General features: G+C 43.1%; 1 protein-coding gene across 1 annotated transcript in view; it reads left to right on the forward strand.

Moving 5' to 3' along the window:
• Positions 1 to 1,027: 1,027 nt before the first annotated feature.
• LOC129706438 (thyrotropin-releasing hormone-degrading ectoenzyme-like) overlaps positions 1,028 to 18,736 on the forward strand; it is a 100,769-nt gene continuing 83,060 nt past the window's right edge. Inside the window, exon 1 of the mRNA XM_055650744.1 lies at positions 1,028 to 1,920. Coding sequence (XP_055506719.1) covers positions 1,235 to 1,920 — 686 coding nt within the window. The 5' untranslated portion in view covers positions 1,028 to 1,234. The remainder of the gene's footprint in view (positions 1,921 to 18,736) is intronic.

Raw genomic sequence — 18,736 nt, forward strand, 5'->3', positions numbered from 1 at the left:
ACAGTTAATGGTGGTGGCTGGGATATAATCTACTCTGCTATGTTGTAGCGGAGCTGGATGCACGCTGGCATCTGGGCAAGGCAAACGCATTTATATCTGCTCTGTATCCCTTGCCTTATCCTGACTGTTTTGGAAGGGTCACCAGAGCAAGGGACAGACAGGCCGTGTAGCAGGCGACCGGGTTTCAGTGATGCAGTGGATGCTAAGATCTATTTTCTTTAATGCTGTGTTCTGATGTGCGTCCGTGTTACCATTTTGGATCGTGTTACACTTTGTCTTTTGTTTAGTTTCCCTGCAGGCTTTGGGGAAAGGCTCTTTTAAGTGAAAATCGGGGAGTCCATCGTTAAATATGACGGATTTTTATTAAATCACAAACAGTGCAGGTTTGAGTCCGAAGCCAGGTTGCGTTATGATATGTGTAGGAAGGAACTGCTTATGCCGGTTTAAACCGAAGATAGACACAAAAATCTGGAGTTAAAAACTCAGCGGGTCAGACAGCACCTCTGGAGATGAGGAATAGGCGACGTTTCGTGTTTGAAGAAGGGTCTCGACCCGAAACGTCACCCATTCCTCCTCTCCAGAGATTCTGTCTGACCCGCCGAGTTACTCCAGCATTTTGTGTCTATCTTTGCTGCCGACAAGATCCCTCCACAGTTATTTCAGTATTCGACCTGACGTCTCAACTTAATTGAATCTCGTTTTTTTTTTTTTTAACAGGTTGTAGATGGAGAGATGCGACAGGTGTTACTTTGACTGGTGTTACTTGCATTTGGAGGGTCGTCCGGGGAAGATGGGGCAACGTGGAGTCTTACCCGCCCAGCTTCCAGTTGTTTAGTTGGCAGTGGAAGCTGTGACTTACTGCAACAGTGCCCTGATACTTCACCCACCCTGAAAAAGAATAAAACGCAGAGCCAAAAATATATCTGAAGTTTGTAGCGGAAACTGACAAGTGAAATTGAACTCCAATTGAACCGAGAGCCTCGGATCTTTCACGTTATTGATCTTGGGGGGGGGGGGGGGGGGGGGGGGGGGGGGGGGGGGGGGGGGGGGGGGGGTGCTAACTGCTTATAAGACAATCTGAACATCAGGAGGCTGTATTCTTTTCCCCGTTCAGGTCACCTGGGGTAGATTGGCGGGCAAAGCATTTTTTTTTGTTTCCTCTCGCAATCTGCGCGTTTTAAAAGAGCAGCGCTGGCGGAGTCTGGTGGCTTTGGAAGATAAGCGGGACAAAAGCATGTCTTTCACGCAGATGGTGATCGAGGAGGACTCCATGAGGAACGGCAGGGGGTTGTCGGATCAGTGGGCCGACTCGGTGGTGGTTCGGCCTCGGACCACCGAGCGGCACATCACGGTGCACAGGAGACTTGTGCTCGGGTTTGCCATTTCCATCCTGGGTCTTATCATTGTCACCATCATAGCGGTGCTTCTGAGTGTCAAGTTTGAGGAGTGTGGCAATGAAAGTAGCGCCAGAGTAGGGAACACCACGGCGTATAACGGGAGAGACAGCTCCAGCAACCCCAATCGCAGCAAGACCGCCGGGCAGCCGTGGGCCCAGCTGAGATTGCCCGCCTCTGTCAAACCCTCCCATTACGATCTGAACATAACTGTTTTCATGGACAACTTTACTTTCTCTGGAGTTGTCAGCATTCAGATAGACTGCGTGAAGTCCACTCGGTACATCGTGCTGCATGCGGACAAGCTGAGGATTAAAGGGGTAGAGGTGACTGTTGAAAACAGATCTGCCCCTCTCGGGCTCAGAAGATATTTCTTATATCCGCAAAATCAAATGTTGGTGATTATTCTGACTCATGACCTCAAGGCACACCAGCGCTATACCGTGACACTAAACTACGGCGCTCTCATTGCAGACGAACTGCTCGGCTTCTTCCGGAGCTCGTATGTAACAGCCGGGGAGAGGAGGTATGTCACTAAAAGTTAAACTGTTAACTATGACCGTGGCCTATTGGCAATCAGTAAGTTTGGGGGAAATGGGGAGCGAAATGTAGACCAATTAACTTGTGGCCTGTCTTGCTGGTTTTTATGGTGGTGATCCAGAAAGCGAGGTGAAACATTGTTTAGTGGTGTAGATTGTAGAATATAGTTTGCACAATTATTGTTGGCTTGGTTTGTGTGTGTATATATATGTATATATATATATAGATAGATATAGAGCCATAATGTTTTATTATGTAAGAGTGTTTTATTGTCATATGTCCCAAACAGAACAATGAAATTCTTACTTCCAGCAGCACCGCTGAATATGTAAACATAGTACTCTGTTAACAATATAATAAATGCAAAACAAGTTAACTGTATGTGTGTGTGTAGGTGTGTGCGCGCGTCTGTCTGTCTATCTATCTATCTATCTATCTATCTATCTATCTATCTATCTATCTATCTATCTATCTATCTATCTATCTATCTAAAGGTCAATATATATTTGTATGTATGTAAGATAGACACAAAACGCTGGTGTAACTCAGCAGGACAGGCAGTATCTCTGGAGAAAAGGAATGGGCGATGTTTCGGGTCGAGACCCTTCTTCAGAAGTATGTATGTATGTGGTTTGGGACATATGATGATAAAACACTCTTGACTCGTGACTTAAAATGACACAAAGTGCTGGTGTAACTTAAAATGTAGTAACGAAGAACTGCAGATTCTGGTTTATACCAAAGATAGACACAAAGTGCTGGAGTAACTCAGTGGGTTAGGCAGCATCTCTGGAGAAAAGGAACAGGGCACGTTACAGACCAGACCCTTCTGATTAAGTGCCACCTATTCCTTTCCTCCAGAGATTCTGCCTGACCCTTTGAGTTACTCCAGCATTTTGTGGCTAACATCAATATAAACCAGCATCTACAGTTCCTTTGTACACGTATAGATGTATTTATCACCCTAAATAGCACAGAGTAACATTTTAAATTGCAATTTAAAAAAAAGTTATTTTAATTTTGAATTTCAATAGAAAATGTTATATAGTAAGATGCAACCCTGAACATATCAGGGCACAGTGTGGAAAACCTCCCAAAATCAGTGCTGCATTGGTGTTAAACAAAGTATGTCATGATGTGGACAAATTGATGGAGATTAATTGCTGTTAGTTAACAGTTCCATTATCATTGCAACGCAACCACAAGGTTACCAGGTGAGTGGAAGGAAGTCTATATGGTTGGTTTTATGCCTGGTCAGGTTGCACCGATGTTTAGCTGGCTACGACAGAACCAGAAGCAAGGTTCCGGTCCGAAACGTCACCTATTCCTTTTCTCCAGAGATGCTGCCTGACCCCCCGCTGAGTTGCTTCAGCATTTTGTGTCTATCTTCTGCTGCTAACACAGTTGCTTACACAATGGGAAAACTAAACTTCACAGAGCTACATTACTCCGACAAGTATCCTGGCAATGTCTTTGAAAACGGAAACTAATGAGGTGGATCATTGAGTCTTTCAGGCGTCGGAAAATAAATCGCAATATATTTTATACATAAACAAGTTTTACAAGTGGTGCAGCAGTAGAGTTGCTGCCTGACAGTGCCAGAGACCTGGGTTCGTTTGTTAATTGGCTTTGATAAAGAAGTTGTAGATCGTCCCTCGAGTGTAGGATTCTCTAGCATGTAGTATAGTGTTAGTGTATGGGAATTGCGGGTCGGCACAGACTCGGTGGGCCGAAGGGCCTGTTACCTTGCTGTATCTCTGAACTAAACTAAAACTCGTCTGAAGAAGGGTTTGCCTATTTCCTTTGCTCCATAGATGCTGCCTCACCCGCTGAGTTTCTCCAGCATTTTTGTCTACCTTTGATTTTCCAGCACCTGCAGTTCCTTCTTAAACTAAAATGTGTGCGTGTGCTCATGATGGAGGGGAACGCTGCATTTCCACCTGATTCTGATTTCTGGAAATAATCTGCAGTGCTGCTTTATTCTGCACATTTTGCTTTACTGTCAGCATTGCATTGATACAAAATAACTACAATCATTGTACCGTCCAGGGTCCAAGCAGCGGATATTGAATTAGAATGAATTTTTCAGAGGTGGTCAGCAGAGAAATAAAATGTTAATTTCAGGGAATCAAAATGCACAGATCATCACAGTGGTGCAGCAAGTAAAGCTGCTGCCTCACAGTGCCAGGGGTCCAGGTTAGAATAATATAGAATAGTTATTCTGCAGGTGTATATTTTTGGACAGCATGATTAGCTACCTGTTTCAGCTAATTTCACATAACACCATTTTATCTTAAGGGAAAGAAGAAAATTGATGGAAGTTATATATTTGGAGGTGCTAATTTCTTTCAGAAGGATTATCCTGAGTTTGATTTCCGCTGAGACTGATGCGGAGAATCTCCCTGCTCTGCTTGTAGACAGGTTTTAAGTCAAAATAAGCTTTGATTGTCTCAAACCTAACAGATATGAATACATGCAGTAACATTGTCCAGAGTTCAAAACTAATAAGTTTTTTAAGTTTTGTGTTTTAACTCAACTCTTGTGATATACTAAAGCATTCAGTTAGTTTGAAAAAGAAGTGATGAATGGGTGGAAAATTGCTTTGACAATGATGCTAAAACACAGAAGATGCACAGATGCACACTTATTAAACAGGCTGATTATAGCATGATGAATCGATTTAGAGGTTTATTTTATTTTTGAAGGAGAATAGACTCAAGGGAACTTTAATTACAGTGCCCTCCATAATGTTTGGGACAAAGACCCATCATTTAGTTATTTGCCTCTGTACTCCACAATTTGAGATTTGCAATAGAAAAAAATACGTGGTTAAAGTGCACATTGTCAGATTTTAATAAAGGCCATTTTTATACATTTTGGTTTCACCATGTAGAAATTACAGCAGTGTGTATACATAGTCCCCCCCATTTCAGGGCACCATAATGTTTGGGACACATGGCTTCACAGGCCTTTGTAATTGCTCAGGTGTGTTTAATTGTCTCCTTAATGCAGATATAAGAGAGCTTTCAGTATCCAGTCTTTCCTTCAATCTTTCCATCAACTTTGGAAACATTTATTGCTGATAATCAACATGAGGACCAATGACAGTCAAAGAAGCCATTATATGACTAAGAACCAAGAATACAATTGTTAGATACATCAGCCAAGCCTTAGGCTTACCAAAATCAACTGTTTGGAACATCATTAAGAAGAAAGAGAGCACTGGTGAGCTTACTAATCACAAAGGGACTGGCAGGCCAAGGAAGACCTCCACAGCTGATGACAGAAAAATTCTCTCTATAATAAAGAAAAATCCCCGAACACCTGTCCGACAGATCAGAAACACTCTTCAGTAGTCAGGTGTGAATTTGTCAATGGTCACTGTCCACAGAAGACTTCATGAACAGAAATACAGAGGCTACACCGCAAGATGCAAACCACTGGTTAGCCACAAAAATAAGATGGCCAGGTTACAGTTTGCCAAGAAGTACTTAAAAGAGCAACCACAGTTCTGGAAAAGGGTTTTGTGGACAGATGAGATGAAGATTAACTTATATCAGAGTGATAGCAAGAGCAAAGTATGGAGGAAAGAAGGAACTGCCCAAGATCCAAAGCATATCACCTCATCTGTGAAACACGGTGGTGGGGGTGTTATGGCCTGGGCTGAAGGTACTGGCTCACTTATATTCATTGATGATACAACTGCTGATGGTCGTAGCAGAATGAATTTTGAAGTGTATAGACACATCCTATCTGCTCAAGTTCAAACAAATGCCTCAAAACACATTGGCCGGTGGTTCATTCTACAGCAAGACAATGATCCCAAACATACTGCTAAAGCACCAAAGGATTTTTTCAAAGCTAACAAATGGTCAAGTGGCCAAGTCAATCACCCGATCTGAACCCAATTGAGCATGCCTTTTATATGGTGAAGAGAAAATTGAAGGGGACTAGCCCCCGAAACATGTATAAGCTAAAGATGGCTATAATACAGGCCTGGCAGAGCATCACCAGAGAAGACACCCAGCAACTAGTGATGCCCATGAATTGCAGACTTCAAGCAGTCATTGCATGCAAAGGATATGCATCAAAACATGACTACTTTCATTTACATGACACATGCTGTGTCCCAAACATTATGGTGCCCTGAAATGGGTGAGCTATGTACAAACACTGCTGTAATTTCTACATGGTGAAACCAAAATGTATAAAAATGGCCTTTATTAAAATCTGACAATGCGCACTTTAACCACATGTGATTTTTTTTCTATTACAAATCTCAAATTGTGGAGTCCAGAACCAAATAAATAAATGATGGACTTTGTCCCAAACATTATGGAGGGCACTGCAACAGCTAATAATTATCCATTTAATCGGGGTAGATGTGGTATAATTGAATATGAAAAGATTCTATGCTCCATTCATCAAATTCCAAGTTCCAATCTGGAAACACATAATTTATCCAAAGAAGTCCCATTTCTTTTGAAAAAATGTTTAAAAATTCCTCTGTGTTTGTGCCAAAATGTGCCTCTCGTGCAATATCTTGGGTTTTCAGAAAGCTTTTGATAAGATGTTGCACGTAAGGCTGCTAAATGAGGTGGGAGCCCATGGTATTAGAGGCAAGGTACTAGCTGAAGAAGGGTCTTGACCCAAAATGTCACCCATCCTCTTCTTCTCCAGAGATGATGCCTGGCCTTCTGAGTTACTACTGCACTTTGTGTCTATCTGCAGCATGGATTGAAGATTGGCTGACTGGCACAAGAGAAAGAGAATGAATAAAGGGGTCTTTTCTGGTTTGTTGCCGGTGTCTAGTGATAGCAAGGGTCGCTACTGTTGGGTCCGCTACTTTTCACGTTATATGTTAACGATCTGGATGATGGAATTGATGATTTTGTGGCCAGGTTTGTGGATGTTACGGAGGGCAGGTAGCGTTGCTGATGAAGAGAATCTTCAGAGGGACTCGGACAGGTTGGGAGAGTGTGCAGAGAAGTGGTAAATGAATACAGCGTAGCAAAGTGTATGGTCAGGCACTCTGATAGAAGGGATAAAAGCATAGCACACTTTAAAAATTGGGAGAGGATTCAGAAATGGCTTAGTAAAAATTATCCCCAGTGTGTAGGATAGTGTTCATGTTCGGGGGTCGCTGGTCGGTGCAGACTCGGTGGGCCGAAGGGCTTGTTTCCGCACCGTATCTCTAAACTAAAGGTGCATTTGGGTCGGGAAAATTCTTCAGACTCAAGACGGATTCCAACTTGAAATGTCGCCTATCCACGGTCTTTTATTCATTTTTAGTTTTAGTTAACAGTTTTAGTTAACAACTTAGAAATGTGCTGGTTTAGTGAAGACAAAACACCTTGGATTTGTGGCATATTTCCAAATTTGTGTTAAGAGAAGTAAATGAAATGAGCAATGAATATTCTTCTGCATACTCTGATACTCATGCTCATTAATAACATGTTAATTAGATAGTTTGGTAGTTTCTGTGGATTTCTGACATGCATAAAATCTCACTGGACAATGTGTTGATTGCAAAATTGAGTTTGGATACCTATATGAGAAAGATTATGTTATAAAGGTATTTTTAAATTAAAATGCCTATTATACATTTGAGGGTGCCATGAAAGAGCTTCATAGTCTATCAATTAGACACAGGAAACTGCAGATGCTGGTTTACAAAAAAAAAAGACACAGAGTGCTGAAGTAACTCAGCGTGTCAGACAGCATCTTTGGAGGACATGGATAGGTGAAGTTTCGGGCCGGGACCTTTCTTCAGATATGGTAGATGGAAGAAGGAAGTATGGAAGATAGCTGGGAGAGAGGTGAGGGTGGGATAAAGCCAGACAAGTGATAGGTGGTTACAGGTGAGGGGGAGGGCTCTGATTTGCAGATGGTTGGATGAAGGCCATAACTGAAATAAACAAAAAGGTGGTGAGATAAGGAGAGGGGAGGCATGAATTCAGGGCTCTCGCTTAACTTTTTCCCCCCGTTGCCAGCCGGGCAACCTTGGCAGCGTTTTAGGTTGCCAAATGGCAGTTTAGGTGGTCATTTAAGACGGCTTGCATGTCACGTGCGATAATGTGCTCGGACGAAGTGCGTAGTTACCAGTCGGAATTATACTCAATGAAGCATTCACATATTATTTCTGCTTCAAATAAAGTCACAAACTAAATATATTCACCAATCAAGACATGATATATCCCACAATGACATGCAGCAAAATTATAAGACAGTATCTCAACTCTTTTTACACATTGCAATTAATGCAATTTCTATTAGTTCTTTACACTTCCAAACAAAAATGTGGTTGGATTATTCAATGTATGATCAACCTGTGTCAATAAATCCTGGACTATGGTATCATATATGCATAGGTATAGTTGCGAATGTTGCTCATTAAATAACTACAGTACTGATACTCCATATTAAGAGTGTTGATTTGCCGTTAAAATGAATTCTGTAATAACGTGTTAACGGCAGCAGTGACAATCGAACACTGCGGTTTTAATGTTTTACGTGTTCACAATTTAATTAATCCATCTTTATGTATTAAAACAAATAATGGGAATTAAAACACATTTGATTGCATTCCGTTATCAAACATAGTCAATGTTCGCTCTGAAGACATTTCCAGGACAATAGGGTCAGGGAGGGGGGTGTGCGTGAATCAGTGCAGGGTGGATAGATAGATGGGGGGGGGGGGGGGGGGGGGGAAGGGCAGGCAGTGCATAGGTGCAGAATGGATGGATTGAGGCAGGTGAATTAGTACGTGTTGGTTGGAGTAGGTAAAACTATGAGGGGAGAGCACGGGGGATGTGAGTGGTGTTGAATGGGGGGGGGGGTCAGTACGGGATGGATGGGGGTAGACAAAAGTGCTGGAGAAACTCAGCGGGTGAGGCAGCATCTATGGAGAAAAGGAAATAGGCAATGTTTCGGGTCGAGACCCTTCTTCAGACTGTTCCTCCCGTTCTTGAATGGGAGGATCAGTACAGGGGGTCAGTACAGTACAGTGTGGATCGGAGGGTTTGTGCAGGATGAATGGGGGAATCACTACAGGATGAATGAGGGGAAGGTGCAGGGTAAACGGAGGGTGGGTCAGTACAGGATGAATGCGTGGATTAGTACAGGATGGATGGGGGATCAAGCAGTGCAGCTCAAAGATCCTATAGTTATAGTATCTTTGGTGCAGCTGCTTCAGAAGGGTCGGAGCGAATGACGGGTTCCGAACAGCGGCAGCAGCGGCCGCTATAGCGGCTCCATCACCTCCCGCACCCCGCCCTGATAAGGGCAGCTGCTTGCCGCACGCCGAGGCCTCCCCCTCCCTCCCTTTTGTATTGAAAGCACCGTTAGCGGGTTTGCAAGCAGCGGCCACTATCAGGGAGGGAGGAGGAGTCACAAAAAGTGGAGTCACTCAGCGGGACGGGCAACATCACTGGAGAGAAGGAATGGGTGACGTTTCTGGTCGAGACCCTTCTTCATACAGTATTTTGTGTCTATCTTAGGTTAGATGAGATGCTTGTGTTTCACCCCCCTTCTGCAATCAGTCTGAAGAAGGATCCTGACCTAAAATGTCGCCTATCCATGTTCTCCAGAGATGCTTCTGGAGCTGCTGAATTACTCCGGCACTTTGTGACTAGTCTGCCAAGTGCTTTTTTTTTATAGCGTAATCACTGTAATGCAGGTGAAGTGGCAGACAGTTTTGCACACTGCTAGCTCGCACAAACAGCAATGTGATAATGACCAGATAATGTGTTTAGTGGTGCTGATTGAGGGATAAGTATTGGGCCAAATTGTTCCTTTGCTCTTTGGAGAGGGAAGAGGTATATGTTCAATTCCTGTGAGATTACCACAGTTGGAACACAGACCCAGACACAACGGCTGAACATTCTGTTTCATATCTACCTATGTTAGACATCACTAAAAGGTCAAATACTTTATTATTCACTCTTAGATACAGAGCTGAAAACTAAATCCCCCAAGTTATGTGTTGAAAATAAAGTGGGCTTTAGGCTTTAGAGACACAGTGCAGAAACAGGCCCTTAGGCCCACCGAGTCCACCTTGACCAGCGATCATCCCCCATACACTAACTTGATCTTACACACTAGGGACAACTTACATTTTATTTTTACCAAAGCCAATTGCGTGAGAGAAAACCTCCAAGCTTTTACTGTGACACGTGACAATAAACTAAACTAACTGTAAACCTGTACGTCTTTGGAGTGTGGGTAAAAACCAGAGCACCCGGAGAAAATCCACATTTGTCACAGGGGGAACGTACAAACTCTGTACAGACAGCACCTACCATCAGGATCGAACCTGGGCTTCTGTCTTCTTCTTTGGAGTTTTACGGCAGCCGGCATCCGCAATGTTGCATTGCTGCCACCTTCTGGCTTCATTCCACAGTACTCATGTCTTTATATTAGATCCTTTTTATAAGCCCAGAGGCCCTCAAGAAATCAAACAACAACTTTATTCCTTTTCCTTTCCCTCCGCACTCTAGAATGTTCTTTACTGATATTTCTGTCAATCCAATTTTCCTCATTTCAATGATCATAAATCCTCTTTCTGTCTCATATCTCCTACATGCAACTAGGGCATGCTGAACTGTTTCTGGTTGATGGCATTCCTCACACAGTCCAGTAGGGTGTTTTCCCAATATTTTTAATGTGCTGTTCAGGTGAGTGTGTCCTATCCTCAATCTTGTTAATACTACCTGTTCCCTCCTGTTCCCCCCTCTTCTTGCTGCAATGCCCACTCTGTTTTGTATCGAATAGAGGTGTCTCCCCATTGTCTCCTGTTCCCAGTATTGTTGCCATTCCTGATTTATTTTCTTCCACACAATGTGTTTTCCTTCAGATTTGGATAGTTGTAAGTTTACCTCTATGTTTCTTTTTTTTACAGCCTCCTTTGCCAATTTATCCACCTTTTCATTCCCGAGAACACCAATGTGTGCTGGGACCCACAACAAAGTCACGTCACTGCCCCTCCTCGTCACTTGGCTTAATAGTAGCAGGATTTCATAAACTAGGTCAGGCCGCCTATGGGATGCACCAGACCCAATACTCTGGATTGCAGATAATGAGTCGCTACATATTACTACTTTACATGGTTGCACCTGTTCCATCCACCGAACTGCCATCAAAATAGCATACAGTTCCACTGTATATACTGTCAAACAGTTGTTTGTTCTTTTGTAATGCTCAACATTCATCCCCTGGACTACCACAGCCGCCCCTGTTGTTTCAGCTACTGGATCCTTTGATCCATCTGTGAAAATTAAGAAGTGTTCCCTGTATCTATTATCTATATGGCTATGATATTCTGTCTTTAGGTCTGAATTTTTGTTCCTCCTTTTTGCCTCCCATATCTCCAGATCAACTTTTGGGATGTTCAGTAACCATATTGGCACAGATGGCCACAATACTGCAGGGCAGAACTCTTTGTCCTCTACTCCCATGTCCCTTGCCACAACTCCTCCAACCCAGCCGAAGCTTCCAGACTGAGCCACCCCTCTCTCCCAGCACTCCTGTACTACCTGTTTTCTGGGTTTCTGTCTCTGTAAGGCAGCAACTCCACCACTGTGCTGCCCAAATCATTCAATCAATCAATCAATCAATCAATCAAAGACTTTATTGTCATTCAAAAATACACCAACAAATGCAAATCTGAACAAAATTTTGTTGCATCTGGCTCACCGTGCAACATAAAATAACAAAAGGATAAAATAGATATAAAATCTCCCCACACTTATTTATTTAATTACTTACTTATTTACTGTTATTAGTGACCCCCTTTTTAAATTTTTTAAATTTATGTAAAAAAAAAAATGTTTTTTTTAGTACTTTTTGTTTTGTTTATCTTACCATATTTGTGTGTATGTGTATGTATGTGAGTGTTGTTTGTTCCCGTTTGGTTCCGACCTGGTTCGGGTGGGTTGAAGGTGGGTAAGGGTCAGGGCTTTGAGGGTCGCTTACATACTGTTGCACTATTATGCCTTGACTGTCACTGTCTGTTATCATTGTATGTATGCAAATTGTTGTGAAGTTCAAATAAAAAGATTTAAATCAAAATAGATAAAAAAGATAAAATAGATAATAGTGGCGGCACACTATATGGAATTCAAGTCTGATGGCTCGGGGGAAGAAGCTGTTACAAAACTTGGCCCTTCTGCTCCTTATACTGCGATACCTTTTGCCCGAGGGCAGAAGAGTGAACAGTCCGTGATGGAGATGTTTGGGGTCTTATATAATGCTGTTGACCTTGGACAAGCAACGTTTGCACGCAATGTCCCGGATTGAAGGAAGAGAAGTCCCGATGATTTTTTCAGCCGTCCTCACCACTCTCTGTACGGACTTCCAGTCGGAGGCTTTGCAGTCCCCAAACTAGACAGAGATGCAGCTGGTCAAAATGCTCTTCATGGTGCTCCTGTAGAAAGTGGTGAGGACGGGATGGGGAAGGTGAGCTCTTCTCATCCGGCGCAGAAAGTGCAAACGCTGCTGCGCTCTCTTAACTAGTGATGCGATGTTTTGTGACCAGGTCAGACTGTTCGTGATCTGCACCCCCAGGAACTTAGTGCTACTGTAGTTGATTTAATATCATCAAGAGTATTGCGAAACCTATTGGCAATCAAACCCAGGAGGAAAAAACATTTAGAACCTATTTTGGGAGATGATTACCAACTGCAAATAAGCAACTACTGATATCTGCATCGTTTTGTATAATCGCATTATTATGAATGAGCAGTTGTACTGGTCACAGTATGACTATATATGTATATGAATTGGATATGAAATAAGAGTCTGATTCAACGGTTCAGTGGTTCCGTTATTATCACGAGTACCAATGCCAGTGAGATTATTTTTACATACAGATCTTTAATGTTATTGCTGCAGATAAGTACAAACCCCAGTTGAGTAGATGATGCCAAGAAACAGCCCACTGAGTCTGAGTCAGTGAAGAAGGGTCTTGACCCGAAACATCACCCATTCCTTCTCTCCAGAGATGCTGCCTGTCCCACTGAGTTACTCCAGCATTTTGTGTCTATCTTCAGTTTAAACCAGCGTCTGCAGTTCCTTCCTGCACACGGAGTCTATATGCAGTAGTCGCCTAGTTTCGGTGCCATTTTACAGTCCCAGCTGTAGCTGGACATAAAGGCCCGTTGCATCCGTCAGCCCCATCCTGGACGAGCCGTCGTCCTCCTTGCCCAGCCATCTCCAACCTTCATGTCCTGGGGGTGCCTCCTGCAGCTGACCATGAGGGCGCAGAAGCTAAGACCCTCCCAGATCTTCTTCCTGTCCCTTATTCACATGTTCACAATTTATAGGAATAGAATCAGGCCATTCGGCCCATCGAGTGCATTCCGCCATTCAATCATGGCTGATCTCTGCCTCCTAATTCTATTTTCCTGCCTTCTCCCCATAACCCTGACACCCGTTCTAATCAAGAAACTGTCTATCTCTGTCTTAAAAATATCCACTGACTTGTACCTCTACAGCCCTGCACCCGCTGAGTTTCTCCAGCTTTTTTGTGTTCCATAAATTAACTACCCTGACTAAAGAAGTTCCTTCTCACCTCCTTTCTAAAAGAGCGCCATTTAATTTTGAGGCTGTGACCTCTGGTCCTAGACTCTCCCACCAGTGGAAATATTCTCTCCACACCCCTCACCAGACCTCTCCTTGGCCTTTGTCCACTCGCCGGCCCCCCTCTGACCCCCACCCTTGTCATGTCTTCACCATCCCCCTTGACCCCCCCCCCCTTTCTGATACAGAACGGTCTGTCCTCAGCAGAGGCCTCACCTTCGTTCCCCTCTGCCCCCACCTCAATGAGTTCTGGGTCCACCATGACGTAGAGCTTTTCTCCTCCGTGCCTTTTTTATGGGAAGGTCCTTATCACCCAGTGATGCCCTTTCTCCCGTCTCCACCGGACCCCCTCCTCTTAGACTCCCAAGAGCGGCCTTCTAGCCTCTTTAGACCTCTTTATTTCAAACTGCAGACGTGACATCAACCATCTCAACTTCTCCACTCCCCTCATCTACTTCAACCTGACCCCCCTCTGATCGTACTGCTCTCTGCTCACTCTGCAACAACCCTGACATTGTAATCAAACCCGCCAACGAGGGAGGTGCCGTGATAGTCTAGCGCGCTGACCTCTACTGGGCTGAGGCCAAGCGACAACTCTCAGACACCTTATCCTTGGGCCATGATCCCACAGATGAGCACCAGGCCTTAATCTCAAACCCCGTTACTGATGACATCACTTCCGGCGCTCTGCCTTCCACAGCCTCCAACCTTATCGTTTCACAGCCCATTTTTACCTTCTCCCCAAAATCCACAAACCCAACTGCCCTGGAAGACCCATTGTTTCAGCCTGCTCCTGTCCCACGGAAATCATTTCCACGTACCTCAACTCCATCTTATCCCCCTGGTCTAATCTCTCCCAACCTATGTCCGAGATACCTCACATGCCCTTCATCTCTTTAATGACTTCCGCTCTCCGAGCCCCCACTCCCTCATCTTTACTACGGACATTCAATCTGTCTGCACCTCCATCCCCCACCAGGAAGGCCTTAAAGCCCTCCGTTTCTTCCTCGACCGCAGAACAAGTGCCTGTTTACTTTATCATCGTCAATATCTTGCATACTTTAATTCATTTGTTCTATATCTCTCTACATCACTGTCTATATCTCTCATTTCCCTTTCCCCTGACCAGTCTGAAGAAGGGTCTCCCATTCCTTCTCTCCAGAGATGCTGCCTTTATTCCAGTTTTTTGTGCCTCTCTTCGGTTTAAACCAGCATCTGCAGTTCCTTCTTACACATCCACCCTATCTATTCCTTTAATTATTGTTTAAGCCCAGACAAGTCCCCACCACTCCCCCCCCCCCCCCCCCCCCACCTCGCCTCTGCTTCCTGGTCTTCAGGCGAGCAGGGGCCGGGCTCGGTGGTGGCTTCCCAGATCTGTGGCGGGCAAGCCGGGCCTGCTGTCTGGGCATGGCAGCGAATCACCGGGAACTTCCACACCACGCGGCTCGCTAGGATTCTTGTGTTGGCATCACAAAAGGTTAAAGGAAATGCATTCAAAAAGGCATGAATTTCCATGTATCCAAATGGCCTTGTGTTACATGATTGAACTCGACTATTATTGAAGTTGTCTGTAATGGCACCGAAGTTTGGGAGTGATGGATTCCACTGACCACCTAAAGAATATGTCTGTAAATTATTCCCGATTTTTTTTAACTAGATCTCTGTGTCAAAACAACTTGAAATTTATGGTACAAAGGAATTGGTACGGGGTTCCATTAATATGTTCATGGGGCAGTACAAGTATAAATGTATAAAAATAGGAAGTAAATTAATTATTTGGTGTCGTTGAGCGTAAAGCAAAAATAAAGGAACGTGAGACACATCCTAGATCTTCCAAACTGGATTCCCAATTTGAGAAAACTGAATATACATTATTATCTCTAAGCCACACAAAAAAGCTGGAGAAACTCAGCGGGCGCAGCAGCATCTATGGAGCGAAGGAAATAGGCAACGTTTCGGGCCGAAACCCTTCTTCAGACTGGGTTATCTCTAAGCCTACTTTTTAAAAGATTTTTCTAATCAACTCTCTGATTTCTGTTAGATTAGTTCAACAAATAGGATACAAATGAATTAAGTCATTGCATTCTTTTATTTACTTATTCTACATGTACAATTCATTTCTGTGTCCACTTATTAAGTTTCAATACTGATTGTGTGGACATAGATTTTGATTTCCACCCTTGCTGATTTCCATCATTACTGGTGATCATTACGGATGGTGTAATTGAACCATGTGCTTGTGGTTCAATGGAGCGGGTACACATGTTCCAACAATGTGTTCATAGAGTCAGTACAGTGGTGTGAAGTAGTGGCCGGATTTTGCTTGGATCTCTAGGTATATCTCTTGGACCCTTGGATCCCTTGGCATAACCCTAGGACCCTTGGATCTCTTGGCATGAGCCTTGGATCTCATGGCATACCCTTGAGTGTCTTGGCACAACTTTATTGCCTTGTTTATGCATGTTAACACCGTTCCGATTGAACTTCTGTTGAAGGTTTGGCATTGAAATTGAAACACAACTAATTTCCCAGCAATTATAATTGCCCAGCTTAATTTTCAAAGTGTTTTCCTTCTCCTTCATCTTACAGTATTATGACTGTTATCAGATAATGCTCAAGGGAGGTAATTTTCAACTCGTAGCTGGAGCATAGAACTGGCCAAGTTGAATCAATTAATAATATGGATTCTCTATTCATTGTGCTGTTTTTACATAGGCAATCAAAATGCTGGTGGTAAATAGTAAATGTGGTCAGGTAGAGCTGCTGCCTTACAGTGCCAGAGGCTCGGGTTTGATCCTGACCTCAAGTGCTGTCTGTATGGAATATGCACCTTCTCGTAGTGATCACCTACGTTTCCTGTGGCTGCTTCGGTTTCCTCCTGCATCTCAAAGACGTGCCAGTTCATAGCTTTTATCAGCCTCTGTAAATTTCCTCCAGTGAGTACGGATGCAAAAGTGGGTAATATAGAACTATAGCACGCAACAAAAGCTTTTCACTGTACCTCAGTACACGTGACAATAAACAAACAATAGATTAACCGGTAGGAGAAGATGATCAATGGTCAGCATGGCCTCGGTGGACCAAACGGCCTGTTTCCACACTGTGTCTTTCTTTCAATCAACCTTAGTGGCTAACATGTTATTGGAGTACAATGAAGGGAATGCATTCTAAAATCCTAATGAAGAAAATAAATGTAAAATAATGCTATTTGGTAAATGTACAAGATAATTCTACTCATGTTTCTACTTGATAGAGGCAAAACATTGTTGCAGGTTTTAAAATTTGACAGATTAGTTGGATCTCGTGAATCCCCTGCTAATGTAATTGATGGTAGCTGTTAGATGACAGATGACCAAGATTGGCAATTGGACGTTAGTTGTGCATCTGTTAAAAGAATTATGGATGAGATGCCATTTTCTTGGCTTGAAAATGGACCCTGGCACTGAGTAACAAATACTGCAAGAATTTGATACTGCTATATTTTGTAATACAATCTATGTTAAATAGGATTATTACAAATTTGGGACAGTCCTATTAGTTTTGAGATAAAATGAAAAAGAAACTCAAATTGTAATGAGACGTATAAGAATTGAATACTACAGTATATAGTGAATATTATGAATGAATACTATATAAATGCAATATAAACATTATTGAGAAAGGATACCAAGAAAATTGCACCGTGGCATATCGGTGAAGCTACTGCCTTACAGCGCTAGAGACCTGGGTTCGATCCTGACTACGGGTGCTGTCTGTACGGAGTTTGTACGTTCTTCCCATGACCTGTGTGGGTTTTCTCTGAGATCTTCAGTTTCCCCTCGGGTAAGGTTTGCAGGTTATTTGACTTAGTATAAATGTAAATTGTCTCTAGTGTGTGTAGCATAGTGTAAATGTACCGAGATCGCTGGTCGGTTCAGACACGGTGGGCCAAAGAGCCTGTTTCCATGTTGTGTCTAAACTAAACTAAAATTTCTACATTTGATAATTGGGGAAAAAAAATCCCCGCAAAAATATAGTTGTTCCTTGTGTTGCGAATTAAGTAACAGATGACGAAGAGTACATTTAAATAATGTCACAGGGTAGTTAATTATGTGAATTATTATAACATTTAATTTTAACATGAACAGTTACAATAAGACCCTGTCAGTATTACTAGAATTTACTGTTAAAAACATATGTAATTGGTCTCCTAGCACCGCGTGGATTGTGTTCAAAGCACTGTTGTATTGCAGAAACCAGGCAGGTGGAATGTACATTGTGGCTGGATGTGTGGCTCCAACATCGATCTACAGATGTATTCTCCCAGCTTGAAAACTGTAGGTTTAATAGATTCAATGTGTTGGAAGATGCTGCTTTCAACCCAAGAGAGACACAAGCTGGAGTAACTCAGTGGGTCAGGCAGCATCTCTGGAGAAAAGGAATAGGTGATGTTTCGGATCGAGACCCCTCTTCAGACTGAGCAAGTGGAAAGGGAAACAAGATATATAGATTGTGATGTAGAGAGATACAGAACAAATGAATGAAAGATATGCAAAAAGTAACAATGATCAAATAAAAGTGGAGCCCACAATGGTCCATTGTTGGCTCTGGGGGAGGTGGTAACGAGTTATACAGACAGTGAAACTCACCAGTATGTCAGTGAAACTAGTACGATGACTAGGGTGGGGGAGGGATGGGGTGAAAAGGAATGCAAGGGTTACTTGAAGATTCAGTTTAGTTGGAAACTTATTCTTCGCCTTTTGACGGCCTCCAGTGTTACTACATCCTTTTTTGATGCAATGGGACCAAATCTATGTGCTATACTCCAGCTGTGGCCTCACCCACATCTGGTATATCGTGTACAAAATTATTCCATTTGTAAACTGTAATCCCTTTGCAGTAAAGGACAATATGCCATGTGAGTTCTTAACTTCATGTCCGAATAATAACCTAGCTCTGAACATAAGCAAGACAAAATATTTGGTTGTTGACCGAAGGAAGTGGGGTTTGGGGGAGGGTGAACATAATCTGTCCTCATCAGTAGAGCTGCTGTAGAGATGGTCAATAGCTTCAAGGTTCTTGGTCTTGGCATCCATATGATCAGCAAGCCAACCTGGTTCCTTCACACTGATGTGGTGATCAAGAATGTGCATCAGTATATTGGTATACTTAGGTGTCTGTGAAGATTTGGCATGTCCATGGGGATTCTCTCGACTTTTAGAGATGGCCCGTAGAAAGTATTCTGA

Source organism: Leucoraja erinacea, chromosome 19, assembly GCF_028641065.1.
Source record: "Leucoraja erinacea ecotype New England chromosome 19, Leri_hhj_1, whole genome shotgun sequence".
Classification (NCBI taxonomy): Eukaryota; Metazoa; Chordata; class Chondrichthyes; order Rajiformes; family Rajidae; genus Leucoraja; species Leucoraja erinaceus.